At 46.1% G+C, this 11,512-nt stretch overlaps 1 protein-coding gene across 1 annotated transcript; it reads left to right on the forward strand.

Annotated features, from left to right (window-relative positions):
- Positions 1 to 4,508: 4,508 nt before the first annotated feature.
- On the forward strand, positions 4,509 to 7,333 carry LOC146354902 (histone H2A type 2-B-like). Its single transcript, XM_084840151.1, has 2 exons — positions 4,509 to 4,559; positions 4,784 to 7,333. The coding sequence occupies exon 2, from the start codon at positions 4,872 to 4,874 to the stop codon at positions 5,250 to 5,252; it is 381 nt and encodes a 126-aa protein (XP_084696277.1). The 5' UTR covers positions 4,509 to 4,559; positions 4,784 to 4,871; the 3' UTR covers positions 5,253 to 7,333.
- The last annotated feature ends 4,179 nt before the right edge of the window (positions 7,334 to 11,512 follow it).

Raw genomic sequence — 11,512 nt, forward strand, 5'->3', positions numbered from 1 at the left:
CCTAGCTTATCGTGAACTATGTGCTCATGCACATAGTTGCTCCTTTGCTTGGCCCTTTGTGCTAACACAAGTGGCTAAACCAGAACATTAAAGCTTACCATGTGTGAACCTGGGATCTTGGTTTGTTGCTCACTTTACAAGCCAGTAAGAACAACCCCTGATTTATAATCCCGGCTTGTAAAGAGTACAACAAACCGTGATCCTGGCTTTGAATATCATGGTAAGCTTTTGCTTTCTGGTTGGTTTAGCCAAGAGGAGCAAATGAAATGTGAACAGGAGCACACACCATGTTCACAGTAAACCAGAATTCTGGCACTGTGCAATGCGACTACAGTATTTCACTACAACCCCCAAGGTATAAGGGGAAAGTATACATGCAATTGCATTGTGTGTGGGTGGCACATTGGCATTGTTGCTGACATAGTCCCTTGCCTCTAGCAGTTTTCAGAAATGCTGTAGACATGTCTTATTTTTTATTTACTAATTAATGTGTTTTTCCCCTCCCTTCCTGGACTGAGTACGCACTGGATACGGTGCTGTTCCACCAGTGTAGCAGCAGTGTATCTCCAGTCCCAGAGCAATGTGGATATGACATTGCTGTACCTGTGCCAGTTTGTAGAAAATCCATCCTCCTTGCAAGGTTTAATAATGTCCAGCCTTCAACAAACTCACTCACCAAAAAGTGAGGGGCTATAGAGTCTGATTTTTTTTACAAGCAAGAATGTTCAGGGAGGGAGGTTGCATTACAGCAACTAAACTAGGCTGCCAGAAAAATCTGGAGTACCGTTTTGGAAGAAGGTCTGTTCTCTAGTTTAGAATGGCACCAGCAAGGGTTTCTTCCCTTTATGGGAATACTGCTGATCTGATTGGTGGGCTGAGGGGGAAACGTGGCTTCACCATGTCCAATTTCTCTCTGGTGCTCAGTTTGTTTTTCTATGTGCAAAGCTTCTTTCCCACACTAATCTTTTGCTCCCCTCTAGCATTATCCTCCTAGAACTCAACAGCAGTAGCTAAAGAACCCTCACCCTGATAATATATTCCTTCCAAATACCTCCCAGTCAGCAAGCCCCTGTGCTACTTTCTTCCAACTGCAGGTAGATTTTTTTAAAAGAAAAAAACAATGTTTGTTTTGTAAATTGAGTGGATGGGAGAAGGCAGAAAGCAATTTCAAATATTTCTTTACTTCTCTAAGCTTTCTCCATTCCCAAGCCCCACTCGTGACTGGTTTCTCTCACTCCCCCTTTGGGAGAAAACCAACTCCCCTTTTGCCTCTGGAGGGTGTTTAAGATAAGAAAGAACCACCACAACAGACTGGGTTGTGAAGGGGAGCTGCTGCAGGGAAGGAAGGAAAATATGGAGTGGATTTATTTGGGAAGAGAGGAAAAGACTGTCTCCTATTCTGTTTAAATCTGCATTTGAAAACAGATGCTTGCTGTGCTTGTACTGAGGCTTGCTAGGGAAGTGGCGGCAGTATTTAATTTTCAGAAATAGACCTGCAGGGGACTCGGGCTTCTGTGGGAGGGGCAGGCTGCCACTTGCTGGGTGAAAAGGGAACAGCACTCTGCATGTGTTGCCTAAAACAGACTGTAGGTTATGTGAGGGTTGTTTATCCCTCAAATAACTCACCGCCTGAGTTCAGATGACACGACAAATCATGGCAACCCCTGGCAGGGGCTTGCATATTCATAATGATGGACAGTACATGCTGCGGTGCCCCAAGGGTTAATTCATGGTGGGCTGTCATGTCCAAACCATGTCAGAATCTCTGAATGCATGGAATGAGGTATGGAATATGTTGAAATACCCATCATAAACCTCTTCAGTTCTTTGCAAATTTTGCAAGGTCTCCAGGAACTTGGAGGTTAATAGCCTAGATTTTTCAACAGGAGTACCTAAAATGTATACTGCAATCCTAAACCGACAAAATAAATGGGATTGGGATGTAAATTTGGAGGGAGCAATCCTATGGCCGCTAGTCAGCAGCTAGATGGCTTTCCCGCCATTCCGAGTTGCCTTGCAGGCAGCGCAGAACAGCCCCACATTTGGAAGAGGAGCATGGAGCAGCCAAAATGGGGCGTTCCTGAGGGCGTTCTGGGAAACAGAAGGCGGAAATTGTGGTGTGATCTGGCATCCTGTGTGTGATCTGGCAGCCTCCTCCCCCCGCTCCACCTTCCCATGGCTAGACAGTTGACATCGGCTGTCTAGCCGCAAATGCAGGGCAGGAGAAGCATGAAGTGAATGATCCCCTCCGTGCTTCCCCTGCCCTGCATTGGATAGGCGGCTGCCTATCCCCATAGGATTGTGCCCTAAAAGGATTTCTAGCATCTCTGCATAATCTTGTCAAATCTGGTTTTCCTAACTGTGGTTGTGCTTTTTGGCTCCGCCCCCGCCCCCCCCCCCAATCTACTCTGGCAAATATTACGGCACCTTAAAGAGTAACAAGGTGAGCTTTTGTGGACTGGAGTCAGCTTTAGCAGAACCAAATCAATCAGATTCATTTCATGAACTGGACTTCCTTCAACAAAAGTTTATGCCATAATAAACCTTGTTAGCCTTTTAAGATCCACAGTATCCTATTGTGTTTGCTGCAACAGACTAAGGCAGCTACCTCCCTTCGAAATTCAGCCATAGCTTGCCTGGCCCAATAGCCAAAATGCTCACTGCCCCATCCAGTACACCCCAGGGACAGTTTGTTGGTGAGGTTGTATTAAATGAAAAATACTGGTGACATGACTTCCTCACCAAGCACGAGAACAACAAAACCAGGCCCAGTTTACTCATGGGTGAAGGTGATACAACTCTTATCAGTGAGAGACAGCATAATGTAATGGTTAAAAGTACCAACTGTGAGCCAGAAGTCATTGCTTCACATTTCACTTTAGCCATGAACTTACTAAGTTGTTCCAGTGGTGCTACTAAGTAATTTCAGACCCTGGACTTTGTGGTCTTACAGGGGCCTCTTTTAGATGGCCATGCGTATTATTTCAGTTGTGAAACACAATTAACATTTCTCTTCCCCCCCACCCCATTCCATGGACAGTATCCAGTGCTGCCGCTGTGCCTCTGCTGAGTATGTTGTGCCAGCAGGACCCACTGCTGGCAAACAGCAACCCCGGAAATGAGCCAAATCACTCATTTCTAGAATGGGACAGGTCAGCAGAGCTCCCTTCTGCGAGCTGCGATGACCTGTTGCATTCTAGAAACGAGCGTTTCGGCTCATTGCCAGTTGCTTTAGCCCCCTGTTGTGCTAGTGGTTGGTCCTGCTGCTGCACAGGGAATGTTGGATACTGCCCCATGCTTTAAAACTGCTTCTGCATTGCCCATTTTTTAGAACAACAACAAAACTGTTGGCCAGCGCTGATTTTAGAATATACTCTGAGCATGTGCAGTTTTTCATTTTCAGCTAACTTAAATCATAGCACCATCATGACTACAGGAATAAATGGAGTTTGCTTCTGCTGCCCTCATCACCTGCTGCTCTCTGGGTGGTGGTGGGGGGGCTGACTGCAGGGCCCTGGACTTTGGTCCCCAGGTCCAGCCCTTAGCTACACCACTGAGTGGCCCTGGGCACGCCACCGTCTCTTAACCTTCCATTTGCAACTTGAGGATGAGAATACCCTCCTGGGCTGTTATACTGAGCATGTGTGCAAAGGGTTACGGGGACTAAAAGCACTGCATCGGTGCTACTTAGTAATGGTCTTGTCAGCTGCGTTTCTCTCCTCTCAGTTGCGTCAACCAAGAAGCTGATTTGGCTGGTGTTGGGCTGTCATCTTTTTTTAGGTATCTGGGCCGTAAGGTACTGCTTCCAGATGGGAGAGGGGAAGTAAAGGAATACCCAGCAGAGAGGATCTATAAATAAATAAGAAACGTCCTCCGGAAGGACACACGGAAAAATGGGATGTGGAGTGTCATCCTATTATGCTCCTCCCTTCTAGGCCTTGCGTTAAGTTCCTTTCTGAAAAATCAGGTTTTCCTTATGTCTGCCTTCATCGTTTCTGCTCGGGCGAGCAGTATTGCTCCCAAGCGTGTGCTTTGCACCTGCCAGTTAGTCACCAGCCGCGGTGCGGGAGACAACGTAATCCAGGAAATTGAACTTGGAGAGGGACTAGGGAGATGCATGCTCCGCTTGGCTGCTGCTTTCTTGCCCTGCCGTTCAAAGGGAGGTTGGCTGCTCCCGGTGGCGCTACGTCAGGCGAAGCAAGTAAAGAACCCTCCCCGCTGCATCCCTTTGTCACACCGCGCCAGAGAGCCCCGCGTCTCCCCAAGCTGCTGCTGGCGCACATTAATATGCTTCACCAGCAGCTCCCTTTGCAGGCGGCCGAGCCTGTGCGTCTGTTGCCGCTCCAGCTCCATCCCGACACCGAACATGGACGACGCGAGCCCCTATGCAAATCAGGGATCGGAATACCCGCCAATGACAGCTCCGCTCCGCTCTCAGTGCCGCCAATGAGAAGGCGCCGGCAGGCTGGGCTTGGATTTATATCCTTCAGCAGCTCGCGCTTGTTGTCATTGCAGCTGCGGCTCTTGGGCAAGGCGGATCGCCCGCGGGGCGGCTAACGGTGAGGGGACTCCCGGGGAGGGAGCGCGCACTGGTGGGAGCTGGGGCTGTAGTCGGCTCCCCTGGCCGCTCCGCTGGTGGGTTGTTCGCTGGGCCGGGCTGCGGGGCGGGGAGCTGGGCCGGAACGCGCGTCAGTGCAGCAGTTTGGCCGGAGACCTGTCCCGACGTTCTCCGCCTGCCCGGCCCCGAGCCGCTCTGCTAACACTGGTGTCGTTTTCTCCCCAGGCGAGGCCGTCTCTTTCTTGCTGCCCGCTTGGTGAAGGAGCGCCGGGGATCGCTTTCTAGCCCTTTCCGAGCAGCCCGCCCTCCCGCGATGTCCGGCCGAGGGAAATCCGGCGGCAAAGCGCGAGCCAAAGCCAAATCTCGCTCCTCCAGAGCCGGCCTGCAGTTCCCCGTGGGCCGCGTGCACCGGCTGCTGCGGAAAGGCAACTACGCCGAGCGGGTGGGCGCTGGAGCGCCCGTGTATTTAGCGGCCGTCCTCGAATATCTGTCCGCTGAGATCCTGGAGCTGGCCGGCAACGCTGCGCGGGACAACAAGAAGACCAGGATCATCCCGCGGCACCTGCAGCTGGCCATCCGCAACGACGAGGAGCTCAACAAGCTGCTGGGCGGCGTGACCATCGCCCAGGGTGGGGTCCTGCCCAATATCCAGGCTGTGCTGCTGCCCAAGAAGACGCAGAGCTCCAAGAAATGAGCCCGGCGGCCGAATGCCCCAAGGAGCGCGATCGACGGTGTGTCCCCCTGCGCCCCACCCGCAGGATCCGGTGCAGCGGGCTCCGGGCACTGCCTTCCTTCCCCTGTTCGGTTTGGTGCAGCCAGCGCCGGGCAGATCTCTTTACCGCCCTCTACCGTGGTGCAGCCGCCGCCGGGCCGCCCACGATCGCTCGCGTTTTCTCGCCCTGTCCCTCCCTCGCTCCCTGTGCCTGGCGCTATAATCGCCAAGCTCCTCTGTCTGTCTCAGTCTCGCCATTCCTACTTTCTCCGAATGATACGTCCCCTCGCACCTCTTAGTACTCCTGCCCTTTTTCAATCCCAGGGATTGGGGTGAGGAGAGCGGTCTTAATCATTTTCCATGTCACAAAAAGGGCATGTGCTTTGGGCCTGGCTGCCACCTAGTGCCCTGCAAATTGATTTCTTTTTTCGCTCTCTTCTCCCTCCCCCTCCCCCTGCCTGCCTGCCCTTTCCTGGACGCTTTAACCTCAAATCTACTGCCTTGAAGCTGCTTGTTCTACAGCATTTGTGCAATTAGGATTTTTCGTTATTTTCCTCCCTTTAAAATCTCTTGTCATTCCTCTGGGGGAGAGAGGAGTGGGAAAGAAGGAACAGTTTTTTTTGAAATAGAAGAATGATTTGTGCATTTATTTATTTTTTGATGAACTGAAAAAATGGGACTAACTGGAAGAGGGAAAGTCACAAAGCACAGTGAAAGCTTCCAGCCGACACTGGGAAAACAAGGGACTCTGCTTGGGCAGTGTGCCACCATTTGTGACAATGGTGCTTTTTTTATAAGCTGTCTGTGCACCTAAAGGGTGAGAGTGGGTACTCTGAGGAAGAAGAGTTAGCCTCTCAATTGCTTCGTTATTTTGCACAAATATTCAGTCTAATCTCTTAAAACTGCTCTGTCCTAGAGCTCAAGATGGTGATGGATCTATCTACCTGATGTTGCTGCACATCCCCATTCAATGTGATCACAAACTTAAGGATAGGGGGGGGGGGAGAGAGAAGCTGCTAGGAAATTCTCAATGTGAAAAAAGAAAAACTTCTGTAACTGAGAAAATAGCTTCATATGCTGAGCTTTTCCCCTTCCCCCTTGTTTGCTTTTTGATTATGATGAGGTATTGTGTCTTTGTGTTTGTACTCCATTCCTAATCGTGTACTCTTGTTAAGTTTTGAAGTTTTGTTGTTACAAAGCTACCTTTTTAATCTAGTTTATATGGTTAACGTCCTCGGGCTGGAGAGACAAAGAATTGTTCATATGAGCTGCTAGGGTGTATTTATCCCACTGTTCCCTCTGGTCAAACAGGTCTTGTGTGGTTATACATATATACTACAGTAGCAAAAATGGGATGAGTGTGCATGCCATAAGCAGTAATATTTCTTTCAAACCAACTTGGGGAGTGGGAGTAAGGGAACCTATTATCTGTCTCTAGCCTTGATATGGTGCATTCAGATCTTCTGAATGTGCTTAACAGCTTAGTTGGAAACCCATTTTAAGCAAGAGTCCTTTGATTTAGGTCTATTTTTGTCCTTTTGACGTAAGTGGAGCTAAAATGGCTTAAAGCATAACAGAGTTTGTGGTTTTCAGTCTAAGTAATAGTAGACCAGAGGTGCTTGCTATTTCCTTGGAAAAGTAGCCATTGTGTTGTCCATTTCCACCCCAATTTAGTTCTGTTGTAGAGCTTCCCATAATGACTGCAGTTTAGCATTTGTATTCTAGTTTGCACTTTAAAGTATACACATTGTTTTTTGTTCAGAATTTCACTTTTAGTACTTAGAGTGCAAGTGTGGCATTTAATTGAAATCCTCAATAGATTACTGTTTGGGGATTGGGGTTTTTTTTAGGAACAAAATATACTTTATATAAGAGTAAAATACCTAGTTCATGTGGTGGTTTACTAAATAGGTGTTTGGATAATGTATGAGCATGGAAGTTGGCCTAGCCAGTCCTGTGATGCATAGTTGCTGTGGTTTTCTAGAAATGGTATCGGAGCCAAATCTTGCTTGCTTAGGTTAAAAAAAAAAAAAAAAAGTTTATAGAACCATGTGCATGCAGCAGTGTCTAGGCTACTGAACAAGTAGAACTTGTAATAATATTTATGGTCAGCTGTGTATGTGCTGTTAAGTAGCATGTGTTCAACCCATCAAGTGAGCTATAAATCTGTACGTATTGTCTTGCTCTGGTTCGACTAATAATACCAGGACTAGTGGAAGTTGGATGCTTTAATAACTGGATAATGAAAATGGCTTGTTCACTCCATTGCTGGTGAGCGTTCTGTCCCACTGGTGAGATCTGAGAAGCAGAACTTTTATCTGCCCTTGTGTGATTGTCTTGCCTGTCTCCTACTGCAGGCCCAGAAAAAAGACCTCTTGTTTCTAAATAGCTATCTCATTCCTCTGGCACTGGACCAGTTTAGGGCTCTTGCTTTCTTTCAGAATGAATGCTGATTGCATCATTGAGGGGAAGGGATTCTTTAAATGCAAATAACTGCTGTAGAGTAGGAAATTAGAGTTTCTCAATTTGTGTTTTTCTGTCTTTTAAAAATTATTTTCAAGATCAGTATTTTGTGTTTTGTCAAACATTGCTTTGTAATTATTAGAAAATGCAGAACTTGTGATAATGGAAAAGTGCAAAACCAATATTCTTATTAAACTGATTCAGTCTTGAATGCACATCACAGTTGTCTCATTGACATATCACTTATTTGCCTGCTTGGGAGTTACTGGATCTGTGGAAAGATAAATGTTATGCCCTACAGTCCTAGAAACATTGCTGGGAGAAAGAGAGGGGAGGTGGGCAGTGGACAGTCAGAGGCTAGCTCCAGTAGCCATGAGTGCCTTCAACATAAGCCATTATCTTCAGTTCAAAAGTTCCCTCTTTCTATTGAAGAGAGCAAATGTCATGTCACTACACCATTACAACAGTTTAATTCCAGAGTTCTGAAGCTCATTTTGGCTGAAGTGTCACTTAATGGTCCAGCCAATGAAGCCCATTTTTAAAACTGTCTGACCTACATAAGCAAATGGCTCCTGGCTTCCTGCCCTCTTTTCTCTCCCCACTTCCTCCACTTTTCTCCTCTTTGTGAATAACACTTTGATCCCAAGATTCCTGTGCACACAGAGCTCTGCACAAGCAAAAGTTTCCTGCTCACTTTAATGTTAGAGAAATACCCACTGTACTGGGGTGTTTGTGACATCAAAATGAATAGGGAAGCCCTCCATGCTTGATCTGCATTGGACCCCCATCAAGCATTTGGTGGGGGCTAGTCTTCAAAGTTGATATGACTTGCTTTCAGGAAGTGTGCTAGGATTGGAGTGTAAGGCTATGAAGTCCCGGGAGAGCTGGAAACAGTATTTGAAGTAAATGTAGGCAGGGCATATTTGCAATGGAAAGGTATGCAATACGTTTCCTGCAGGAACATCAGAGCAGCCCCATAGCGTTGTCATATGCTCTTCTTTCAAAAACTGGCCAGAACAGACCCTTGAGCAAATAGAACTCATGTGTTCTTGAAATACAGCTCCTTGATCTGTTTTAGTTTTAACAATTGTATATGAATGCCCAGAGCTGAAGGGGAGGGAAGTTGATTTCATCAACCTATATCAAAACCAGTATTAGAAAAGACATTTTAATTTCAAGAAGGGACTCTAAACTTCAGTGTGAAGAGTTCATGCGTTCCATATGTGGGCATCTAAAATGTTGCTGATTGTGGAAAGCAAGATGTTTGCTGCTGCATCGCCCTGCCCCCCCCCCCCCAAGACAAGGCAATGAGGGGCAGCAAGTTCTCCTTAAAAGTTTTTTGTGATGAGCTTTTGTTTTAACAAATGGCTTCTAATCTCTAGTTGGAATACAGATTTTGGTGCTAGTTTTATAAAAGGCTTATGCTAAATAAAATTACCTAGATTCAGGACTCAAAGGGAATGGGGATGAAAAATGAAAATGTGTGTGTAACATAATGGCTATCTACAGTGCTCTTAGTGGGTGTCATTTTCTCTGTGTTGCTTTCGGTGTGAGATCATTTATTCCTTAAGCATATTGGTATAACTACGAACTGGGAACTAGACTTAAGCACAGCTCACTTAAGATCTGGGGCGGGGCGAGGAATGTGGTAATTATCAAGGCTGCATCCTATACCCATTTACCTCAGACTAAGCCCTATTGGAATTTATGTGGGCATACTCCCAAATAGGATTGCGCTGTCAGTTATATCTTGCATTGCTAAAGGGTAGTCTTCGTTGGAACTCTTTAAGCAAGGACTGTATTTTGTAGCAATTTTTCCTTGTGTAGGCATGAGTGACATACTGCTAAACTGAGTGAGTGATCACCAGCCTTTTGACTGAAATCGGTGTTATCAGTGCCCTTCCGTGCTGTCTACTTTTGCCTTCTGCCAATGATAGAGTGGATGTGTGCAGCTGTGAAATCTTAAATTGCACTAGGAACAAAAACATAGCTCTCACTTCTCCAGAAAGGACATCCCAAATGAAAAGAGAGTGCCAGGTGCACTCTCTTTTCATTTGGGAGTCTGTATCTTGCTTGAAAATAGTAACATATGTGAGCTTTCCTGCCCTGTTAAACTCTTAAGTCTGCCAGTGTTAGCTGTTAGTTTATTAGGACTAGTGGGTGGTGGAAACAATTCTAGAAGAGAATGCAGATGGGGGGGTGTATAGGGGTGGGACAGAATGGAAGTAACTTGAAGACATTGGCATTCTTTAAGCGTCATACATGTTTTGGAAGATACACTTGGTTTGAGAGTGAACCTGAACTCATTTTATTTTTCTGCTTTTCTGGGATAAAACATTGCATAGAATCTTGGATTTTATCCCTGTTTTCTGGGATAAAACATGGTATAGAATTTTGATACCTCCAACTTGAATAAAATAACGATAACTTAACAATATCCTTAAAAGAATCAGGGAGTTGCATTTAAAAGGTTTCCTACCTCTTCTGTAGAAGACTGGTGAAGTCTACCTAACATTGTGTTACAATATTAGGAATCTAGCACAATTATCTTACAGTGCTTTTACTGAAAGAAACTGCTTTTATAATCATTAAAATAATTACAGTATAGGCAGAGCTTGTGGGGGAGGTAGAGAGAGTAGGGCCGGTTCTCCAAGTTTTTCCACTTCAGAATAAAGTTTTCCCCAAACTCCCAACAGCCTGTGTTACATCACTCCTCTGACCATGAAGTCTGAAGCAACAAACTTCTGAACTATAAGTGTGTTTAGGAGGATGGGCAGATGCTGTGATTTTCTCCCTTTTTTTATCTTTCTGAAAGATGCTGCTAAGCGCACTCATGCCTCAGCAAGCAATCATACCACATGATCAGTGACGTTAGCTGCAAAAATTGTGCTTTTGCCAGAGGAGAGGATGATTATAGCCCGTTTTGGAAAAGGTGAAGCTGCATGTTTTCCACATGCAAATTCTCCTGGACAGTTGTGCTATGCTATTCTAGTGACTGTTTTTAGCAGTCTTTCTCTGCTCTAGATGAGGTATGTTACTGATTTTTCTATGCAAAGGCTGATTATGTGTAGCTTAGTCTGATGCTACTTGAGGCTTAAAATGGCTGTAGATCATCCTGGAGCAAACATGGCTGAAGTGCGAAAATGTGAAAATGCTAATTCCAAGGAGACATGCTCTTCTCCCTTGTGGTTTCTATATTTGCTTTGCAAAAGCTCTGTCCAGGTAGCTTATTGCTTCCACAAACTATCTTGATCAGTGCCAAAATCATCTCTCTACTCCAGCCTTCCCCAACCTGGAGGATGCGATGGGCTACAATTTCTAGAATCCCCCAGCCACCAATGCTTGAAGAAACAAATGTGTGATCTATAGAAGTGGGTTTCGGGGGGTGGGGGGAATTGTAGGCCATCACATCTGGAGGACACTAGTTTGGGGAAGGCTGCTGTACTCATTCTCGCTGCAGCGATTTCCAGGCCCCAAAGCAGGCTAGATGTTAGAACATTATTTCAGGTTGAAGACGAACAGCATTTCCCAGGATCTTTCTCTACGAACAGTTGTGGTATATTATATGAACACTTATTGCCCTCTTTGTACAGTCTGGATATCCCTTAAGGCTGCACACTTGTTCTGAGGATATTTCACTCTTCAGGACTATACAGTTCATGTGCTTGCATGTGTGTGTAAGAGGGCATAGAGGGCACCACCCAAGAGAGGGGTGGTGGTCATAGGTGCCTATTTGTGGGTACTGTTTTCAGCAATAATGATGGGAGACAGAACTTCTA

The sequence above is a fragment of the Heloderma suspectum genome, chromosome 2 (assembly GCF_057233095.1).
Source record: "Heloderma suspectum isolate Gila_16-S chromosome 2, 16-S_ref, whole genome shotgun sequence".
NCBI lineage: Eukaryota > Metazoa > Chordata > Lepidosauria > Squamata > Helodermatidae > Heloderma > Heloderma suspectum.